Source organism: Vigna unguiculata, chromosome 3 (genome assembly GCF_037176805.1).
Source record: "Vigna unguiculata cultivar grain cowpea cultivar isolate G323 ecotype 2 chromosome 3, ASM3717680v1, whole genome shotgun sequence".
NCBI lineage: Eukaryota > Viridiplantae > Streptophyta > Magnoliopsida > Fabales > Fabaceae > Vigna > Vigna unguiculata.
This window is the reverse complement of record NC_140794.1, coordinates 8097526-8119688: the sequence shown is the minus strand read 5'-3', so window position 1 is coordinate 8119688 and position 22163 is coordinate 8097526. Positions and strand designations below refer to the sequence as shown.

The window sequence follows — 22163 nt, the reverse complement described above, 5'->3', positions numbered from 1 at the left end:
AAATTGCTGAATGGGATTTTGCTATGGAAACGGCAGAAATTATTGTGTAGCAGGAGTAACATCGACTCTTCACATGTTTGCCTAGCCATCTCGTGAACTATAGTATAAAAGTTTCCCCAAACAAATAACAAATTTCCAACGTACACTTCTACATGTACCTCTGTCAGACATTGCACGAACAAGTTCAATATTTCTTTATATTCCTGTAACGTATTATTTTGTACCCTTCTCATGTCTCGTAATATTTCAAATTTATCATATGCCCAAGTCTCTATCGTATCTTATTTGTGTCTTCTATCAAATCCTTCAACTCTTATCTCTCCACCATGGTTATTTAATCACTACCCTAATTTGGCTTTATTTAAAGGTTAACCACATTGATTAACGTGTGAGGTTAACAGCAAATTAAGCAGCATATTCCCTACTTTTGTGGCATCAAATTCAAATATCAAGAAGTTTGAACCATTACTGTTCCAACAGCCGGTGAGTTCATTTCTGACATAAAAAATGGAAGTATTTGCAAGAAGAAACAAATCTGACACTCAAAGTTTCTCTTTTGTGGGTCCCTAAATCTTATAATGGTGGCACCACCAGCAGCACCACCCTGTTGCCCAATTTACATGTGGGTCCCAAATGCCTATGGCTCTGTCTCTCTCTGCTCTTTCTGCTCTCAATTTTAGTTACAGTATCCACCCCTTTGTGGCTCCCCTCCACCCACACTTATTCCACGCGCCTCCCTATTGTCATCGATTCTGAAGCACTTGATTGGCCTCTCTCTCTCATTGCACCCCCTGGCCCATCAATCATGCACACACCCCACTCTTCTCTTATCAAATCCTACTTTTTCAATTCAAATTCAATCATTAACACTCTTCTCTCCACCTCTCCACCCAGTTTAAGGAAATAAATATTTGTTGTTATTTTGCCTAAATTATCATTTTCAGATTCTAAATCATAACACAAACATGTTATAACAAAACATTACTGAGTTACAAGACCACCTAAAAATGAAACCCCTCTCAAAGATTAAAGTAAAACAAACACGCCCATGACAAGGTAGTTAAAACATACGACATACACATTATGGTTCTATTACAGAATAATACATCGAAAACTTTCCCGTAAAATAGCCATAAACTTTGGACTTTAACTTTATACAACGGTTTATGATTGAGCACTACGGCAACACTTGGTTAAGTAATGAAGGCTGTGCTTATTAAAGTAAAACTTAACATACACTCTAGGCAAACTTAACACAATGATTATGCTTTGAATCATTACTCCTATACTTGGCCAATTAAATGAAGCAATAATCAACAGAGAGAGACTTATCCGTCATTTATTATACTACAGCACCATAATACAAGATGATTTACATTTGACATTAATGATAAGTGAAGAAAAAGAAAACAGAGTGTGAAAAGTGTATATACCAAATGTATAGTACTATAATTTCCTTGGAGAGTGTCTAACAGAGCACCTGAAGCATCCTACGCTGAGACCAAATATACAATAATAACCTCAAAAATGCCTAATTATACAGGAATTAATACTTTGCTCTCTCCCTCAAGTAATAATACAGAAAATGAGTTGTCAAGTATTCATTTAATAATACTCATTATTATATATTTAATAAATTTCTAGACATTTATTTTGTAAATTAACGCTTAGTAATATACTTGACAACTCATTATGAGTATTATACTCATAACATTAGCATTACCGTGACAAGGGATACTAATACAGTAATTAATACTAATAATGATACGTATCAGGAACTTGCCGGAGAACCCACCAGAGAGAGGTAAACCTGACTCTGTATCACTGTCTTACCGATTTTGAAACCCGGAACCACCGTGAAACCCACCCTAAGCTCGCCGGAATTGGAATCAGAGGATTCCCCCGAAGCTGAAACAGCTTCCTCTGTCACACTTTCCATGTAAACCTCAGAGAACCTCGTGTTCTTCTTGACCTGAAAAACAGTAACGTCGTCGTGAAACGATAATGCCAAACAATGCAGGGTCCAAACGCGCTTTGCCATCTCTGCAAACGCGATGAAGAACGCGGAATCTGGGTACCCTCCAGAGTTCACCACCTTCCTCTGGTTCAAGTTGCCAAACAAGGAACACTCCATTTTGGCATGCACCACTTGAAGGTACTTGGATTTCAGGAACTTGGAGAAGGAAGAGTTTGGGTTGTGGGTTAAGTACTGTCTCGGGTTTAGAGACTTGAGCTTTTTGAATTTGTCAAAGTAGAGACTTTGTCCGTGTTGGAGTGAGTGCTTCTGAGGCGGGTCTTCTTGCACGCTGAAGTTTGGATTGTTGAAGCCTTCAAACATTGTTATGCACACAAATGATTCAAATGCGAAGCTCTGGTGAGTTGGTTTGGCGAAAACGGCATTTGGGTGGATGAACTTGACGGCGGCTTCGAGATCCCAGTGAGCAGACTCCATCTCCGCCATCATCAACTTGGAGAAGCTTCGAACTGATCGCAAAGTGTGGTGAAGAAAATGGACGAAATGGGTTGGAATCAACGCTGAATGTGTGAGGTTATCGAACAGTGACAACGAGCCACTCGCGTTGAGCTTCTTTTCAAGTGTTTTGTTGAAGGAAACACAGTCGTCGAGGTGTTTTTTGAGCGATGAGATGTTGGAGTCCTTGAAATCAACCTCGGCTTCGAGCCTCTTGATGGTGATTTCGTAGGTTTTCATCAGGCTCTGCTGTTCCTGAATCTCCGCGAGCATAATGGTGACTTGGGGTGAAAGATCAAGCTCTTTTTTCAAGAACCTCCGCTTCAACTCTGATATGGCTTTGAGTTCATCCACCACGGCTTGATCCGCGGCTTGAATGGACTCGTTGTTGTACGGGTGCTGCGCCATTTGGAGTTCTGCATATGCTGCTTTGATGGTGGTGACCCCAGCGAAGAGTCTTGCAATGAGAGCCTCCATAACGGCTCTATTTCTGCCATTCCCTTGGTGGGTTTTGCTCTGATGATCGGAGAAGAGATCCTCCTTGACTTTGAGGTGGGAGTTGAGCATGCATATGCCATTGTTAGAAGCGAGTTTGGTTGCACTTCGGAGGCTGATCACCTTCTGGAACGTCTTCGCCAGTTTCTTGCTCCTATTGTTCAGTGCTGATTTTGGTTTAACGGTTTCCATCTCCACACACAGATTTTGTTGTTTGAAGCATAAGAGTTTGGGGGGAACGTGTGTTGTGTGTGTTCACAGCAAAAATCAATGAAATCCAAGAAAGGGAAGTTGTGTGAGAGAAAACGTTAGCAGAAAAAGGAGATTTTGGTTGGAAAAGCAGGCCCAAATCTTTGACTATGCTATCAGATAGAGATTAGAAGGGGGTGATATTAATATAATGTAGAAAATTAAGGAAACAAGAGTGGTTTTAAAGCGCGGGAAAAGAAAAAGGAGGAATGGTTTAGCTTTGTGATGAAAGATGTTAAATACTGGAAGTAGGCTTGTAGTAGAAGAAGTTTGAGATTGAAGCCAAGGTAGTGATTGTTTACTCTTTTTCCTTTTTCTATTTACTTGTTTTTTGGAATAATACCTGTAGAGGTACCCAGAGAGATGATAGTGTGGGGCCTGTAGCCTTACGTGATTGATGGGTATCATCTAATTGTCGACCCTACCAACCATACGATTCAGCTTTTCCCACAAACTATTAGGTATACATAAGAATACACAGTGAGAGTTATGAGTTTAATACTCATGCACATATATGGTAAAAGTGTCATTGTGAATCTGTGATGCTTGTCTGATGGAAAACATTATGAAACATGTGAGGAGCTAGAGATGTTGTCTTTACCAGCATGCTAAATATCTTCTGGTTTGGAAAACCAAATGATGGTTATTAAGCACTCCACAGTAATTGTTTATGCAGATAAACAGCAACAGTAAACAAGATTTTGAATCCTCTTTTATCTTCATTTTTTTTATTTCCATATTGGTACCTCAAGAAAAGATTCGATTCATTATTGGAAGTGGTTCATTGTAGCTGTAGGTACATGAACGGCTACAAATATTTTGTAGCTATGTAGCCAACCTGAATAAAGTTTACCATTATCCAGGCTTTATGTTAAAAATATTAAATACGTACGCATATATAGCTTTTATTTTGTGGGGGACACTACAGTCAGAAACATTATTGTGGTTTTCAAAAAGCTATTTCAATGGTTATCAAAACTCTCTAGAGATGAAGAGAAGGAATATCAGTTAAGCAGCTCTGCAGCAGAAACAGAAGCATGAAAAATGCTTTGCCTGCATTCTTTTTTATTCATTGTATTCAGTAAAAGTCAAAAATAAACAACTAATGCATAAAGTTATTAAGTTCCATTCAGATCTCATATACCTTTTATAAAAGGTAATTCTACTTGAATAAAGTAACATAACTCTATGTAACAATGTTTTAAAGTAATAATAATATTTCAATTTGTATAATATTACCCGCAATTTAATTTCTGCAGTAATAAAGGACACTGCCAAGTCCAGATGAGCAAGTGCTACGCAGCAAATATTGACATGTGTGAACGATGTAGTTAGATTCTTTTCACACTACAAGAATCTGGATTCTAAATTTAAACTCAAAACTTATTGAAGTAAATAAAAATAGAAGGTAGCAGAAAAAAAGTGTCGTTGTGTCTCTGTCTGTGTCCGAATGCAGCAAATGAAGAAGAAACAAACCTTTTCTTGAGGTTTTGTGAATAATTGGAAAATAGTTGGCAGAAGAAAAAGAGAAACAAAACGATGTGTTTCCACTCTTAGGGTAAAGGACTTTGGCTTTTCCTTGATATGAAAATTTGAATTTGATTATATTTGTATGTTATATTGTTGGTATATTAGTTGTACTTAAATTAATCCCACAGAAGCAAAGGATGGGACCAAGGTTGTGGCAATGGTGGAAAAACATGAGCCGAAAGAATGATTGTGACTGAAATATAGGCTCAGTTCTTAATTAAACATGCAAGAAATGGGGTACAACATAGTCAACTTGGGACAACAATGGATTATCATAATATATTTTGCTTTATCTTCTTGAAAACTGAAGAAATGTGATATCAACGTATAACTAACATATGATTCACAATTAGGTCGGAATCATATTTCTATCTTTTATGGATATTTGTAAAGTTTATTTACTGGTAAATGCTCGTTCAATTGAGATGAATTTGGAATTAAAGATTCAACTGTAAATTTAATAAAAAGTACATACCATTTCACAAGTTATTTGATTTTGTTCTTGAGAGTCTTCTTTTAAATAAAATTTTCAGGTTCCATTCCATATTTCTTTTGTGAAAGTATAAACTACAAAAATCACTAGTACTAAATAAAAAAAAAAAAACGTGTTAGAAGTTACAAAATTATATAAAAGCTATATTATTGGACCAAGGCCGACATTTTATGTTGAAAAGTATAAATAAATTGACAGTCCGAGTGGCGGATCAACCTAAAAGGATTATAAAATTAAAGGTATAAATATGCAAATCGTGATTCATATATTGAAAATAATAAAATATTACATCACTATGTTTAAAAATATATTATCTCAAGTGTGTATAAATAAATTGTCGCCTAAAATACCTTCAAACAGTACTAAACAGTATCATATATTTTATTATCCTTTCACGAAATTCAATACACACTTTTATAATGAACTTGTTATTGATCCTTTTAGTGATATATATTTTTCCATTTTTCTCCGGCCACGAAACAACTAAACAGTGATTAATTCGTTTATAAATAATGTGAATGTTCGCTGGTTTGATAAATTTGTGTATTTCATTGCATGAATCTATAATGTGTAAGTAAAATATGTTCAAAAAATGCACTAGGTATAGGGTTTAATATTTTCAATCAATGACTAAAAATTTAATATTTAAAAAGTTGTTAATGAAAAAAAAAAATGTGTGAGTGAGGTTAGTGGTGACCAAAACTAACAGATAATAGTGTAGAACAATAAATAGAAAGAACAATGCTGAAGATGATTGGGAGTACGTGGAAGAAGATATCTTCAGCAAGAGTGATCTCCTTCTGAAACTGAACCCGGTTCAGAAGAAGGTTCCGGTTCTTTGGTCACTCATCGTACTTGAATAAGACCAAAACCAATATCATAATTTGTTTTTACCGGTGACCAGATATCATAAAATCCCATTATTTGTGTGGACCGATCTTTAGGCCCAATTCAGACAGGCTTTCAGTATTTTTCATGAGCAAATTGTTGAGATTTATGTAAACGAGTAATAATTGAATACTTTAGATTTGAAAACTTGAATTCCAATTATTAAATTAAATTAAAATTTAGAAAATAAATTAATTCTAATTTTCACTTAAAATTAAAAAAAAAAATTTAACCATTTTTTATTATTTTATTCTGCCTATACCTACCATATACTCAAGCGGTTTATTAAAATATGGTCTCAATATTACTGATAAAGACATATTCATATGGAGCTTAATCTTGTATTTCAAGCAATATCTTTATATTGTATTCGTAAAAGTTTTTGATATGTTTTTTCTGTTTTTAATGCGTAAGTATTACATGCTAAAAAATTGTAAAGAAAACGTTGAAAACACAATAAACACAATCAAACTCTTTTTTATACAATTTAAACTATATTCCTTAATATCGTAAAAGTAAATTGGCCTCTCACTTCTAAAGCATGGATTAATTATTTTAAAGAACTACAATTTCTTATTGTTACATTAAAAGTTGATAAAAAAAATCCTTGGAAAGTGAACATAAAGTCATGTTGTATAGGGTAGAATTTAAAGCAAGAACACATAATATATATATATATATATATATATATATATATATATATATATATATATATATATATATATATATATATATAGAAAAGAAGAGGAAAAGAAGGTGGCGAAGGTCTGAAAAGAGAAGATGGGGAGTGAAGATGGTGTTTTTGGGTGACTCCATTTGGTAAAAGGGTTGAATGGGCTTTGAAACTGAGGGGTATAGAGAATGAGTATGTAGAAGATATCTTCAACGAGAGAAATCTTCTTCTGCAGTTGGACACGGTTCACAAAAAGGTTCCTGATCTGGTTCATGACCACAAACTCATTGCTGAATCACTCATCATCCTTGAATACATGGATGAAACATGGAAGCAGTATCCATTGTAACCTTACCATCCTCATCAAACCACTCATCTTTTTGGCTACTTATGAAAAAAAAAGTGAATCATTTTAGTCTAGTCTTCTTGTCTGAATACTATGTTATTCCATTCATATTAACCTACATTATACAAATTTAGGAACATAAATCAAAGTCTTTATTCTAATTCCTAAGGTATATCAGGCTCACAAAATAACATGATAGACATACACTACGAAAATAATAAGTATGAAGACAAAAACTCTAATACTGTATTGTAGGGTGTGCCAGGCTCAAGCTGTAGTGCAAGACTTGAGCGACACTAGAGATCCCCAGTAGCAAGCCACTTTATTGAGATCTACCCATCAAAAAATTAATTTAATATCGTGTGAACCATTGGCCCACATATCAGATATTAAACTGATAAGAACAGATACTACACTTGATCTTAGCCAAAAGGCCGAGAAAGGTATGAGTATTACATGGTAGGAAAGTTCGTTTTATAATAAGATTTAGAGGGACTCTTCTAATACCAAGCAATGTGGGACTTATCACTGCAGTTCAACACTATGCACCAGATGCCTCTCTTCCTTATACGTATTCTCTTCAATATTCCAAAGTATCTACTGCCTGATGATAAGTTAAAATTAAATAGCGTTATTTTTTAATGGTGAGATTACTACCTGGGAGCACTCTTTATCCACATTTAGGCCTCTATATAGTTAAATTTGAGGATACAAGAACCAACCAAGGAAACTTTTTGCTACTGATTTGTAATAGATATATGATCCAGTATGTTAGTTTTATAGCTTAACTGATGATTAGATTCATAGGTATACGTTAAACATACTTCTTGCTTTCGGATTCAAATGAAATGTACAGGATTTATTCATTTTAAGCAAAAGAAAAGAGTTGGTAACTGATCACAGTTGTAGTTACCAATAATCTTTACATGAACACTCTCCTTTACTAAAATGGTGGAAACGATTTCTATCCCTTATTATTATATCACAATCATAAACCTTCGAGATCAGTTTACTTGCATGATGACAATGAGATATTAAGCCTGAAATCTTTGCATTTCAAGAAGTAACATCCCTTATCAAATACCTTTCTTGAACTTTCAAAGTTACCCCACCCCAAGTGAGAGGTCTTCCAGTTAGGCTGAAATTTGACAAAATTTGTAGTCGATATTGGTCAAATTTGTCGGCGAGAGCTAGCAAAATTGGATTCATAGTTTGCAGAAATTACCGAAAGAACCGACGACAGATGATTTAATGTGAGGCTGAGAGAAGAAACGTTGAGAGAGAGAAAGAAGATGGGAAGTGAAGAAGTGAAGGTGGTGAGCTTTTGGGTGAGTCCATTTGGGAAGAGGGTGGAGTGGGCCTTGAAGCTGAAGGGAATAGAGTATGAATACATAGAAGAAGATATCTTCAACAAGAGCAATCTCCTTCTCCAGCTGAACCCGGTTCAAAAGAAGGTTCCGGTTCTTGTCCATGCCCACAAACCCATCGCCGAGTCATTCATCATCCTTCAATACATTGATGAAACTTGGAAGCAGTATCCACTACTGCCACAACATCCTTATCAGAGAGCACTTGTTCACTTTTGGGCCGATTTTGGTGAGCGAAAGGTACTTACTTAATCAGTTACCCACCACTTGTTATCTACTTTTTGTTTTCTGCATTAAAACCTTTTTTTTTATCACTTTTTGAATTCAAATAATCAGCATGCTGTTGTGTTATGTTACTCCACCCTTTATCTACATTCGAACCGAATTATCCACATCTTGATCGAAATCTTGAACTTAAAACAAAACAAGGTGAAGTTTGTTTTTGAAACATAAGTGAGGGATGAGGGATGTGGGTTGGAAATTACATCTCAAAAACAAATCTCAACTTATATAATTAGAATTTCCATTCTATAAAAGTAAAGCTGTGTGTATGACTATATTAACTTATTTTTCAATGGGTGTGTTTGTGTGTATAACAGCTTTTGAATCCATCATGGGTTGCAATGTGCAGCAGCGGGGAGGACAAGGAAGAGGCTCTGAAAGTAGCTAGAGAAGCAATGGAGAAGATTGAAGAAGAGATAAAGGGGAAGAAGTTTTTTGGAGGAGACAACATTGGGTACCTTGATCTTGCCCTTGGATGGATCTCTTACTGGCTTCCTGTTTTTGAGGAAGTTGGATCCATGCAGATAATGGACCCACTGAAATTTCCGGCCACCGCTGCATGGATCACCAATTTTCTGAGCCACCCTGTGATCAAGGACAACTTGCCCCCCAGAGACAACATGCTTGTTTACTTCCACAGTCGCAGAAAGGCACTTTCTTCATCTTTTAAGGGTTGGTTCAAGGTTTAGATATTTTCTTCTCTGTCCATGTTTCAAAGGGCATGCAAAGATGTTAGATGTTTGTGGGATAAGAATAAGAACAGGGAATGATACTGTCTATGTTTGTATTTTGGATTCTTTGTGTTGCTAATAAACCACTTTTGGATGTGTTACTCACTTTAATGGCACTAAAATGTAAATGCCGCATTACTAGTGTGGTGAGCCGTGATTTGCACACACAATTCTAATACTAAAGATAAGAAAAATGTATGAAAAACATTCTAAGAAAATAAATAGAAGGTAGAAAATGTGAAAACGATAATAAAAGAATAAAAATAGTAATAACAGAGACATCTTCTAAAAGAAAAAACTAGTAGTATATACATATATGTGTTTGTGTGAACATGATATAATTTCTAGCCTTTTTATATCAGAGATTAATATGTATATGTTATAGGTTCTAGCTATAAAAAAAAAGGTATTTCTATAAAGAAAATCTATAAAACAAAATATGTAAGCAAGTTCTAGGTATATAAATTACTAATTTTAAGTGACATCCACTTATTCCACGTGAAATTGGATGTATATAGTCATAAGTCTATTTTATAACACAAATAAATCACGCTCATTAGTACGAGAGATTATTTATTGAATGATAAATAGTTTCATTAAATATAACTATCACTTAAATTTTTAATCTATAAAATTAAGTTTAAAAATTTGACATTATTAATTAAAATTAACTGAACATTTTCTTTTAAATTGTCATGATTTATTTATATAAAGAATTATAAGTAACAATTTCCTTATTTTTCTTCTCTTGTAAAACAACATTTTAAAATATAGCAATTGAAATATGCAAAAATAATTGAGTAATATGATATACGAATCATGGTAGTTGAATTCCATACAAATTATGTATTGAATAACTTATATTTCATATTATAAATCATTTTGTACAGTAAGATTCATAAACATTTACAAAAAATGTAAAGATTTAAAAAAAATGTAATTAATAATAATTATTATACTAAAAAAGAGGGGTTGTATTGAATAACTTATATTTCATATTTATCGTAAGATTCATAAAAATTTAAAAGAAAATGTAAAGATTTAAAAAAAAATGTGAAGATGTAATTAATAATAATTATTATCCTTAAAAAGATAGGTTTTATTAGAGAGCAAGTTAGGTTAACTTTATAATAATTGGATTGAGTTGGATTGTGTGTCCCAGCTCCTTTGTTAAATTAAGAAAAAAAAATGGCCCAAAAGAATGAAAAAGAAAGAGACAAATTAGGGTTGTCTTCTCTCATGCGCACAGTTGCGTCTTCATTATTCATGAGCATTACGAGTCATGACAATTGTAATACGGAAGAGCAGGAACTAGTATGCATCTTTTCCAGCTCAATTCACGCAATAAAACGAAGCAGAGTAAAGTTTTTCAAATCAGATCATGTGACCCCACCGGCTTTGGAGTGAAACTCAAACTATTGAGGATGTGTTTCTTGATAGAATCACAATCAATGCAACTCAATGTGTGATACCAATGATACAACAATGATTCCAGAACAAACATGAGTTTTAGTATGATTTATATAATGGGAAATGCAAATCGTATCGTATCATGAAAAAAAGACTATACTACAAAAACTCTTCACCGCGACTAATCTCACTTCAAAGTTTGCAGAGCTGTAATTATTTTGAACATTGACGTCTACAATGTAGTTAAACATACATACAAAAGAAGGAAACATGAATCAAATAATAAATAAAAGGATATACAATAATAGAGTAAATAAAATGGAAACTGACTAGAATCATGATACGTAGTTTCTAAAGCTTACGATTATTTTGAACTGCCACCCGTCTAAAATCACACTTTAAACATGTAACTCAAAATAATCTATTTTCTCATTATTTAGATTATATTATCAAATTATAAATTAGACTTGTCATCCTTACGTACGAAAAATTACGAATGAATCAAATTTGTTAACGTTTTAGAATACCGTGAAAAAGCCTAGAGACACTATGGATACCAAAATTGCAGTTGAACTTCTTCAAGTGTTGGCTTTTTTCCATTCTAACCAACACGTTCTTTAGAACCTGGAAAATTCATCATTCAAATTAATTTTAAATTGAAGAATCAAATTTGTTAACGTTTTAGAATACCGTGAAAAAGCCTAGACACACTAGAGGTACCAAAATTGCATTTGAACTTCTTCAAGTGTCTGGCTTTTTCCATTCTAACTAACACGTTCTTTATAACCTTGAAAATTTATCATTCAAATTGATTTTAAATTGAAAAGCGTAGAGGATAGCGTTGTGACATTTTGGTTGAAATAATAACTACATCAGATGTGGAGTTAAGATGGGTAGTATTATGTGGCATGTTCAAATCTCTCATAATTTACTGTTACATAGTATGTGATTAATAAGCCTAACTAAGAATTTCTCATCTACGGACAAAGTATAGTATAACTATGGATAGAATAGAAGCAATCACGTTCCGGTGTGTATCCGTCTGAATTTTGGTTTAGTCACATCCGTGAAAAGAAGAAATTGTATAATTTTAGTGTAATCCTTTGCCCTAACGATCGTTCGTATCATAACAAAAATCAGCTACCTTACAGAACATACTGTACAGTGTGATATGCAATGGAGACTTCCATTTTAACCTATACTTGAATTGCTTCGATGGTTAGATTTATCAGAAGTTAAAACCCGTTCGTTTACCCTTGTACCAGAAAAACAAAACCCACTTACCCCACTAAAGAACAGGGAGAAGAGTTGGTCTATACCGTTTCTCAACATCAACATCAACATCATCCAAACCACGCTCTGTAAAATTTAGCAGTGACTGGTCTCACCTCACGGGGTGCAAATTCCTAAACAAACTTGAGATAATTCAGGCAGGCAACTTCAGTTTCGAATTGTTCTTCCAACTGAAACAAAAACTCCTTATATCATCTATTTGCCATACGACATACTAAAAATGAGAAATAAGATCGACCTTAACTGACAACAGCATTACCTGATGAAGTAATAATAGAAGAAATCTGCATATAAAGCTGTCTGAACAACACCCGAGATGCCAGCTGTAAAGAAAGAAAGTCAGAATATTACTAATGTAAACATATAATTCCAAAAGAAGTTTTTATTTTTAGCCTTAATTACCAATCCATCTAGTAAATCGTGGCTCGGTCAGATAGCGGTATATCCAGTTCAGGATGTAAAATGCACGATACGCACTGCAGTTTCAAAATAATCACTACATTCAGAGAAATCTGTAAAGCATGCTAACTTCTCAAGTAATTGTGCAAACATCAAGTGACAAACTAGTAAAAATGCATAAGCATAAAAGTGCCAATTCAAACCAATAAACAGGATTTGCAAATCGGGTACGATAAAAAAAGTTAGGAAAAACATGTAAAAATAGAGGTATAATCTATAATACAACACATTGGACGAGTTCAATTTCTAAGCTATTTCAATATGGCAAATATGAATACACCATTGTCAATATAAGTTATCTCAATAACTTAGAAAGGATAATCTGCTAATAAACAGGATAAAAGAGAACATAGTGTAAGATACCAAAGTATAAATGCAGATCCCAGAAAGAGAACTATCTCAACATAAGTGTGCATACCCAAGAAAGAATACATATTGCCCGGTCAAATTGTCCACATTACCACTTCTTTGCAACAAAACCAACTGGGGCAATATTGCAACTGCTTCCAAGTATATTGAAAATGCCCAGAAAACCTGTTAACGAATGTACATAAAGTATAATCATTCATGATGTTACAATGTGTAACGGAATTATTATAAAGCTGACATGTAATGCACAAAAGCAATTTTCAGATTGGCAATCAACAAGGGAAAACAATGTATGTTTGGACACGAAGAACATTTGAAATCTTGCGATGGAACAGCCAGTTATACATGCCACAGACTCCAAAAGGAAATAGATATCCGCAGAAGTTTTATAACACACTAAGCATAGACCTACCTTACCATTTAAAGGCTTTTTTAGCCTTTCCCAATTAATCATGTATCAGGGCCATAAAACATAAGACATGCATAAGTAGAATTTTTTAAACTACCAACAATATGCATTTTCGCCCAAGTGCTTGCTAAATATTATGTGAAACTTGATCATCTTTTCAAGCATGATACCACATGGCTCCCTAACATAATTTTTAGATTTCCACCCAAATGTTAAGAGCACTCCAAACCTATTTGGGCCACAGTTGTCATTCCTGGATAGCAGAGCTGTGCAGCTGACTCCAAAAATGGGATAGCAGGATAGTGTATAGAAGATAGTAGGATGACCCCAAAATTCGGATAGCAGAATGACTGCTATTCTATCAAAATTCATACACCAACCATTATTTATAGAAAAAACTCACGGTCCTTGAACAGATATAGAGTATAAAGTCAAGAAAAAACAATGTAAAGCCCAAATTAAAAAAAAAATATTGAACTCAAAAAAAGAATTAAAAATACAAAAAAGCAACTACGGAACGAAAATAACAGTTTGCACTAACAAAAATCCAAAAACAAAAAGAAAAAGAAAAGAAACAAAGATAAAAGATTAAGAAAAATGAAAATCATACATGCACTCACTAAAGATGGGTTGGCAAAGTGTGAGTAGCTAAACAGATTGTGTTGCCGGACAGAGGCAGTTGCCGGATAAGAGCAGTCGAGGTGAGAAGGAGAGTAGAGGATGTAAATACCGTGTTCATGAAGAATGAGGAGTTTTCTACATGAAGAAGCAATTGAGAACTTCAATCATAAAACTTTCTTTTCCTATAGTTTCTAATCTTGTAAGAGAAGCATTCAAAGACCGAAAGATGATCTTCCAGCCAGAAAACATAAACTGATACTCTACTGTTCAGAAAAGTTAGGGAATACCATCAGATTCCATCCATGACACAAAAATTCAACACTCTCCAATGAAGTATTCAAACCAAGAGTTGTATTCACAAGAAACTAATGTTCAGGTATTGAAAGATTATTATGCAAATCGAAGGAGAGGAAAAAATCAAAAACCTAAACCGAAGCTCAATGTTTGAAGGAATTTGGAGGATTCTAGATATGACATACATAGGAATGGTTTCAAAAGATCCATCCAAGTACCATTCTAATTTAATGGTAAGCAGTAAGCCCTGGAACATGATAGCTGTATTATTCCACTTGCCGAACTCAAGTTGAACCATAATTGTAATAATTCCTCACTAAAAAAGAATATAGGATCCTAGGAACCACCACTATCTCTAAGCCATTTTTATAGTGTATAGTTACATTCAATCAAAGGCATGGTTAATTTGCCAACGCTCATATCACATTTCACAATTTCAAGTGAAAAACACAACCGTTTCAAATTTTGTTGAAAATCACACATCGACTAGACATAAGGCAATTTCATAATATATAAATGGGTGCAAACCTCACCTTACAAGTCAGTTTTGTAGGGTTAATTAGGCTTAAAGTTCACTTCTTAATAAATTTAAAAAACAAAGGAAATTTGCAATATAACTTGATAGTATTTGGTTTATTTTCTGTTTCCATTTTATTTAATATGACCACATTAATATTTACAAAAACACCACTTCAATTTGTTTTATGCATTTGCATTTCCTCTCAAAGTAGGAAATGAACTAAGAATAGAGAGACATTTTTTGTGGGGTTGAGTTAGGTCCAGTTCTTAATAAATTTCAAAAGCAAAGGAAATTTGCAACATAACTTGATAGTATTTGGTTTATTTTCTGTTTCCATTTTAGTTAATATGACCACATTAATATTTACAAAAACACCACTTCAATTTGTTTTCCGCATTTGCATTTCCACTCAAAGTAGGAAATGAACTAAAGAATATAGAGAGGCATTTTTTGTAATTATTAGTGAAAACGTATCTCCTAAAAATGTATTAAAAAAACACCATAAAAAATGAGGTTCCATGGGTAAAGACTCATTCCTATCAACAAAAGTTCATAGTCATAACATTTCTGAGCAGTAAAACAATGGTGCAAAGATTCAGATCATCATAACATAACTACAGTACCCAAAAACAACAAAAACAAGGGTGCACCTTCGTTCACGAACTCAACCATCACTTTCCCCTGCTTATCTAAACCCAGTCACTGGAACAGGGCAAATCAATCATCTATCTAGTCAATCAGATATATAACAATGCACATATACAAATGCAAAACCAAATGGAAAACAGTAAAATCCCACAACTCAAATACAGAAGAAGATGCCTGGCTAAGCGTAGTAGACTCTACTTACAGCACACATACACAATGCAAAAACTCTAAAAAAAAGAAGATAATATTCAAAATGAATAATTAGAAAGTAGCCTCTACCTAACAGGATAAAAGAGAATAGAGGTGCAAAAAGGGGGACTGAATTAAAAATTAGTAACGGACCTCTAGAACGGTGAACTTGTCGTGCCAGATGAGTGCCAAAGCAAAGCTGGCCCCAACAAGAAAAAAATAGCGAAAAGTGTCGAGTTCCCTATCGTAACTTCTCCGGACCACGGGGTGGAAACGCATGCACCAAGCAATGGCTACGGAGCTGCCGATGAAAATCACCTTCATGAAGCTGTTGTAAACGGAGATGAAGTCCGTGAACAGATCCAAATAACGAGCCATGAACACAATAGCGTACAGTTCTTGAGTCTTGCGAGAAATCCCTGAAACCCCAGAAAGAATAACAGTTCCGTTAAATAGGCGAAATAACGGAAATGATTTAGTTATAGAATTGATCCTGAATTTTTGGTTGGCGAAGGAATGTGACTAAGGGAGTGAAGTCGCGAATCGACATTCGAAAACAGAATGCAAATTAGTCCGAATTTTGGAGGAAGCAGAAGAAAAAGAGAGGAAGAGAATACGGATAAGAATGAGGAGTGACCTGAGCATGATTTGGTGGCGTAGATTTTGAGGAGGAGGAGGAGAATGCTCAGAAGATGGGTCATGTCACCGGCGAGCCTGAAGACGTTCATGGTTTTGCCCTAACGAAGAGAGGCTCAGAGAAAACGTTCCAAAACCAGAGAAAACCAGAAACAAAGGAAGGAATTGGAGAAACGAAACGCAACGAAAAGAAACCCAAAAGAAAATTACGTGACTGTGTTGTCTTTTTCTTTTTCCTTTTCCTATTTGTTTAATTAATTATTTAATTATTTTGGATGTTTTGACAAAGGTGTGGCATACGCATAAACTATGGAGCTGAGTCACCCAACACTGGCCTTCCCCCTCACCTCTTCCTTCTATTTGTGCTATTATTAATTAGGTATAAATACCGATTAGGTACCAAACTTTTTCGGAATGTTTATTTTGGTACCCGAACTTTCAGAATGTTCAATTTAGTATCCAAACTTTTTAAACGGGTTAATTTTAGTACCTTCCGTTAAATACCATTTAACGCCGTTTGAGACCTGTTGAGCTGGCACAGTGGAACAGATACGTGGCAGAATCAGTGGGTGTGCACGTGGATTAAGATGTAAAAATAAAGGAATTAAGTAATAATTATGTAAGTAAAAATTTTTGGTTCGTGTTTACTGAGTGAATTGGGGAAAATATTACGTTGAGAGAGAATTAGGGCACAGCACATTAGAGAGAATTAGGGCACAATACATGAAATTGGGTGGAGAAGGAAAAATCAGGGCAGAAAGCGGAAAGCGGAAATTGGGATTGTGGTTCGACGATCGACGAAGTTGGGAAGAAGAAGGTTCGGCAGTGGAAGACGACGAAGGAGAATCTTTGGCAGTCGTGGAAGGTGAGTTTTCTTTTGTGCTTTTTGTCTTCGTGCTGATGAATGTGTGTTGATGAATGCGTGGTGTTGTTTTATAGTTTCGAAGCTGTACTCGTTTTGGGGTTTGTATTATATTGCATAAATGTTGTGGGTGGGGGGGGGGGGGGGGGTTCTGTTGTGGGGGGTTATGCTGTGGGGGTCCTTCTGTGTTTGGAATTAGTGATTTATTTGATAAATTGTGTGAGTTTCTGTGAAGTGTAAAGTAAAGTATGCGGTGGGTGGGTGGCTTGTGGTCCCCTTTATGACTTTATACTGTTTTTTTTTGTGGTATGGTTGTAATTTGTGGCGTTTTTTTGGGTATTCTTATTTGACAGGGTAAGTGGTTTTACTATATTGGTTGTGATGTCTGATGATTGTTTTGAAGTTGTACTCCACCATGGTGGCCATTTTATACAAACTGGTAGGTTAACTTATAGTGATGGGTTAACAGCTACATGGGTATGTGACCCGGATTGGTGGAGTTTTTTTGAGATTAAAGGGAAACTGAAAGAGATGGGTTATCATGCTGTGAAGGAATTGTGGTATAAAGTTGGAAAAGGGTCAGTGTTACAAAATAAGTTGAAGTTGTTGTGTGATGATAAGGGAGCATTGCACATGGCAGATATTGCTCGAAGAAATGGGAATGTGCACTTGTTTGTAGTACACAGTTTCTGAGACTGAAGTAGTTGATAACTTTTTGGAATACTACCCCTTAGGTGATGACAATGTAGAAACTGGTCATGGAAATGTTGAGGTACAGGGGCAGATGGATTGTGATAGTGCTTGTGTAGGTGGCAATAATGGGGAGGCTGAATTGCAGGATGGTGGTAATAATGACAAAGAAGTTCACTCTGAACAGCCCGATGGAGGTGATAAGGTTATGGATCCTGAATTACAGGATGATGCTAATAATGAGACATGCAAAGATGGGATGGAGGATGATGGTAATAACCCGGATGAAGTTGGGTATGATAAGGTGGATGGAGGTGATAAAGATAGAATGGATGATGATGTGCAGGGTGATATGGAGGGACGTCATGATGAGGGAGTTGATGATGTTGAAGTCCACAGTTGGACTGAATCAGAACCTGATATTGCTGATGCTACAGGGGATCAGGAATTAGAAGGTTTAGTTGATGTCAATGTTGCTTATGATGGAGATGCTACACATGACCATAACTTGTGTGAGGGCAGTGTTGAAGTAGATCTGTATTTCAGTGAGGCAAGTCAGGAAAGTGAAATGGGATTATCTGATAACGAATGGGTGTCAGACCACTTGGACAGTGGTGAAGAGAGTGAGGACACAGTGGGGAAAGAAGAAAACACTAAGTCAAGCTTCATGAACTTTCGGATGCCAATAAACATGGAAGATTATCAGTGGGAAATTGGTACATACTTCATAGATAAGGCCCAAATTGTAGATGCAATTAGGACGTATGGTGTGCATTCTGGTTTGAAATTGAAAATTCAAAGAAATGATAACCGCAGACTTAGAGTTATTTGTTTAGGAGCTAAAGGAAAATGTAAATGGTTTGCATATTGTGGATATGTTCCTGCTAAAAACATTTGGCAACTAAGGAAAGTAGTTGACAAACACACATGTAGTAGAGAGTTCAATGTGAATTTAATAAATGCAAAGTGGCTAAGTGGGCAGATGAAAAACACAATTAGAGATAATCCAAGGACTAGGGCTGTGGATATTCGTAAGAAGATATCAAGAAAGTGGAACGTGAATGTGAGTAAGTCAGTGTCACGTAGGGCAAGGGCATTGGCCAATGAGGAAGTTGAAGGTTCTTTTAAAGAACAATTTAAAAGAATATATGATTATGCCCATGAAATTTTGAGATCTAATCCGGGATCAACTGCAAAGGTTAAAGTGGATACAATTGAAGGGAAAACATACTTTATGAGATTTTATATGTGTCTTAAAGCCTGCAAGGATAGTTTTTTTTGTTGTCGACCTATTATTGGTTTGGATGGGTGTTTTCTCAAAGGGAGATATGGAGGTGAATTGTTGACAGCTATTGGGAGGGATGCAAATGATCAAATGCTGCCAATTGCATGGGCTGTGGTGGAAGTAGAAAATAAAGATACATGGAGTTGGTTCTTGGAATTGTTAGTTGATGATCTTGGTGGTCCCAATATATGTTCTTCCATCACTTTCATGTCAGACCAGCAAAAGGTATCAACCATATCGATTAAACACTTGTTTGTTTTTCATTTATCAACCATATGGATTAAACACTTATGAAGTGAATTGTTGAACAGGGTTTGTTGCCTGCTATACAAGACCTTTTGCCAGGAGCTGATCAGAGATTTTGCATGCGTCACTTATATGCAAACTTTAGGAAAAAATTCCCAGGAAAAAATCTGAAAAATCTGATGTGGCAGGCTGCAGTCAGTACTTATCCACAACAATGGGAAACAACTATGCGGATGATTAAAGAAGTTAACTTGGACGCATTCAAGCATCTAATAGCCATACCCCCTAGGTAACTGAACTTATACAATATTGCTGTCACTTTAACATTGTCGATACATTCTTATACATTATTCTCATTTTTGTGCATAAATAGGTATTGGTCTAGGTCCAGGTTCAACCCAAGACCTATGTCTGATACATTAGTGAATAATATGAGTGAGGCTTTCAACAATGTAATTGTAGAGGCGAGGAGCAAGCCTATCATAAGTATGATGGAACAAATTAGAGGTTACTTGATGGATAGATGGGCCACAAACAGATCAAAGGTGACTGCTGCAGAAGGGCCAATCTGCCCGAAAATTAAATCAAGAATGAAACAGGAATCTAAAGAAACCAAAAACTGGTTACCAAGGTATTTGCTATTTGCTATTTGCTATTTGCTATTTGGTATTGCATATATACATTTTAAGTGGTCAACAACTTTGCTTTTATCATGGCAGGTGGTCTGCAGAAAAAATTTTTGAGGTTAGGCACACATTCAATGGGGAGAAATATGTTGTCAACCTAGATACCAGGGACTGCAGCTGTAGGAAATGGAGTATCACAGGGCTCCCTTGCTGTCACTCATTGGCTGCAATGAAATTCCTGAATTTGGATGAAGAAGACTTCATACCTTTATGCTTCAAGATGTCAACATATGAGGAGACTTACCAGCCAATAATATACCCAACCAATGGACAACACCAGTGGGATGTCACAGAATATCCAGATGTTTTACCTCCACCAAAAAGAATCCTACCAGGCAGGCCAAAGAAGAAAAGACGTCTAGAAGCTTGGGAGTTAAAGAAGAAAGATAAAAATGTTATATCTGTGAATAGATCAGGTGTAAGAAAAAAATGTGGCATATGTATGCAAATTGGCCACTTCAGAAAAACTTGCCTCCTACGGCCTAAAGAATATGGACCTGAACCTGCACCACATTCTGCACCAAAATCTGCTACTGCACCTACACCAGATTCTGCACCAGAATCTGCTACTGCACCTACACCAGCTTCTGTACCAGACTCTGCACCTGCACCTAAACCAGCTTCTGTACCAGACTCTGCACCTGCACCTGTAACACACCCTGCATCTGCATCTGAATTACCTGCACCTGCATCTGCAACACAACCTGCAACTGCAACCGCATCACAGTCTGCAACACAGAATGGACCTCCACCACCTTCTACAACACATGAACAAGCAACACAGATAACTCATGGAACAGAATCATCCCAACCAGTCCACCAAAATCTCATTCCTCAACCAACACGTGGTAGACCTTTTTCAAGGCAAAAACTCCAGCATAGGAGAGGCGTTGTATGGAAACCATGACTTTAGGATTAGTTTTAAGAATTCAGGCTGCACTTTTTGTAATGACTTTAAGTCTGCAACTTCACTTGAAGTATTTCATATGTATTATGTTATTTTGGATTGGTATTGTGTTACCAATACTTTTGTCGGATGTTTGTTATCCATACCTATGAACAATGTCCTTTTGTTATATCATATTTGATATTCAATGAATTTGTGGCAACTTATCCTGCTTTTGTTCAAATTTAAATTTCTTTCTTGTTATTTCAGCCCATGTAACATTTCAAATACCAGAAAAATAAATGCAGAACTTTAAAAGATGGTTCACATTTTTCATAACTCCGAACTTTAATTCATTTCATTAAATTTCATATTACAAAATAACCTTCCGCACACCTAAAGTCAAACAACTTTAAACAGCTAATCTTTCATTACACAATTTTAAACAGCTAATCTTTCACTATAATATCAATCTACATCAACATCATGGATACTAAAATCAGATTCACTACAACCAATAGACACACCAATCCAATTAACAAGTTCACCCACTTTCTCCATCCCTTAACTTCTTTCTCTAGAATATAAATCTTTCGCCTTTGCCTCAGAATAATTGCATCTTTTTCGTCATCACCATCTTCAATGCACCATTTAAAGAAATTGCACCCATAACAACCTTCACTTCCACCCTGTTGTTCAAAAAACAACACAACAAAGAATTACTTTACTATGCAACTATCTCCAAACACAAACATAAACTTACCCAAAAAAATAACACCATATGACTAACCTTGAAATTAGGGCATCCCCAAAACTGTCTCCCACCATTCTTGATTGTTCTAGCTGTTCTCAGCACAGCTGCCACTCCACAATTGCATGTGGGTGCTTCTCCCAAGCCTCTACAGCCACCACTACTACAACATGAGCTTTGATTTCGCATCACCCGTGAATTGTGAGAGCAAGAAGAAGAGGATTGAACCCTTGACATCTCTTCACCCTTTCAGAAAAACCAGAAGACGAGAAACCTAAAATTAGGTCAATCTCCACAACAAAAGGGGCACTTTAATTTGATCACAAATAAATACAATCCAAGTCATTTTATGCGAACCCTTATTTCTGCCACGTATCTGTTGCAC

At 35.6% G+C, this 22163-nt stretch overlaps 4 protein-coding genes and 1 non-coding gene across 5 annotated transcripts; 2 read left to right on the top strand and 3 right to left on the bottom strand.

Annotated features, from left to right (window-relative positions):
- Window positions 1–1302: 1302 nt before the first annotated feature.
- On the bottom strand, window positions 1303–3507 carry UNE1 (intracellular protein transporter, putative (DUF641)). The gene is given in 3 exon segments (XM_085670739.1): window positions 1303–1493; window positions 1495–1531; window positions 1834–3507. Coding segments are annotated over 3 exon segments (1386 nt in total). The 5' UTR covers window positions 3158–3507; the 3' UTR covers window positions 1303–1468.
- A 3888-nt stretch (window positions 3508–7395) lies between these two features.
- Window positions 7396–7591, bottom strand: LOC114180060 (U2 spliceosomal RNA). Its single transcript, XR_003603635.2, has one exon. It is a non-coding gene; the product is annotated as a U2 spliceosomal RNA (small nuclear RNA).
- Window positions 7592–8407: 816 nt separating this feature from the next.
- On the top strand, window positions 8408–9629 carry LOC114176697 (glutathione transferase GST 23-like). The gene is made up of 2 exons (XM_028061816.2): window positions 8408–8751; window positions 9111–9629. The coding sequence occupies exons 1-2, from the start codon at window positions 8437–8439 to the stop codon at window positions 9480–9482; spliced, it is 687 nt and encodes a 228-aa protein (XP_027917617.2). The 5' UTR covers window positions 8408–8436; the 3' UTR covers window positions 9483–9629.
- A 2296-nt stretch (window positions 9630–11925) lies between these two features.
- On the bottom strand, window positions 11926–16610 carry ERD2 (ER lumen protein retaining receptor family protein). Its single transcript, XM_028062043.2, has 6 exons — window positions 16374–16610; window positions 15890–16155; window positions 13105–13220; window positions 12630–12703; window positions 12487–12550; window positions 11926–12397 (listed from the first exon to the last, which is right to left on the bottom strand). The coding sequence occupies exons 1-6, from the start codon at window positions 16462–16464 to the stop codon at window positions 12361–12363; spliced, it is 648 nt and encodes a 215-aa protein (XP_027917844.1). The 5' UTR covers window positions 16465–16610; the 3' UTR covers window positions 11926–12360.
- A 1993-nt stretch (window positions 16611–18603) lies between these two features.
- On the top strand, window positions 18604–21048 carry LOC114165301 (uncharacterized). The gene is made up of 4 exons (XM_085671446.1): window positions 18604–19434; window positions 19521–19744; window positions 19829–20086; window positions 20175–21048. The coding sequence occupies exons 1-4, from the start codon at window positions 18604–18606 to the stop codon at window positions 21046–21048; spliced, it is 2187 nt and encodes a 728-aa protein (XP_085527572.1).
- The last annotated feature ends 1115 nt before the right edge of the window (window positions 21049–22163 follow it).

What these genes read in the sequence shown, in the direction of transcription:
- LOC114176697 (XM_028061816.2), top strand. Translation starts at nt 8,437, where the DNA reads ATGGGAAGTGAAGAAGTGAAGGTGGTGAGCTTTTGGGTGAGTCCATTT. An exon ending in CCGATTTTGGTGAGCGAAAG is followed by an intron (nt 8,752 to 9,110) that starts GTACTTACTTAA and finishes TGTGTATAACAG; the next exon opens with CTTTTGAATCCATCATGGGT.
- ERD2 (XM_028062043.2), bottom strand. Translation starts at nt 16,464, where the DNA reads ATGAACGTCTTCAGGCTCGCCGGTGACATGACCCATCTTCTGAGCATT. An exon ending in ACAAGTTCACCGTTCTAGAG is followed by an intron (nt 13,221 to 15,889) that starts GTCCGTTACTAA and finishes ATTCGTTAACAG; the next exon opens with GTTTTCTGGGCATTTTCAAT. An exon ending in ACGATTTACTAGATGGATTG is followed by an intron (nt 12,551 to 12,629) that starts GTAATTAAGGCT and finishes CTTTCTTTACAG; the next exon opens with CTGGCATCTCGGGTGTTGTT.
- LOC114165301 (XM_085671446.1), top strand. Translation starts at nt 18,604, where the DNA reads ATGCCAATAAACATGGAAGATTATCAGTGGGAAATTGGTACATACTTC. An exon ending in TCATGTCAGACCAGCAAAAG is followed by an intron (nt 19,435 to 19,520) that starts GTATCAACCATA and finishes ATTGTTGAACAG; the next exon opens with GGTTTGTTGCCTGCTATACA. An exon ending in ACCAAAAACTGGTTACCAAG is followed by an intron (nt 20,087 to 20,174) that starts GTATTTGCTATT and finishes TTATCATGGCAG; the next exon opens with GTGGTCTGCAGAAAAAATTT.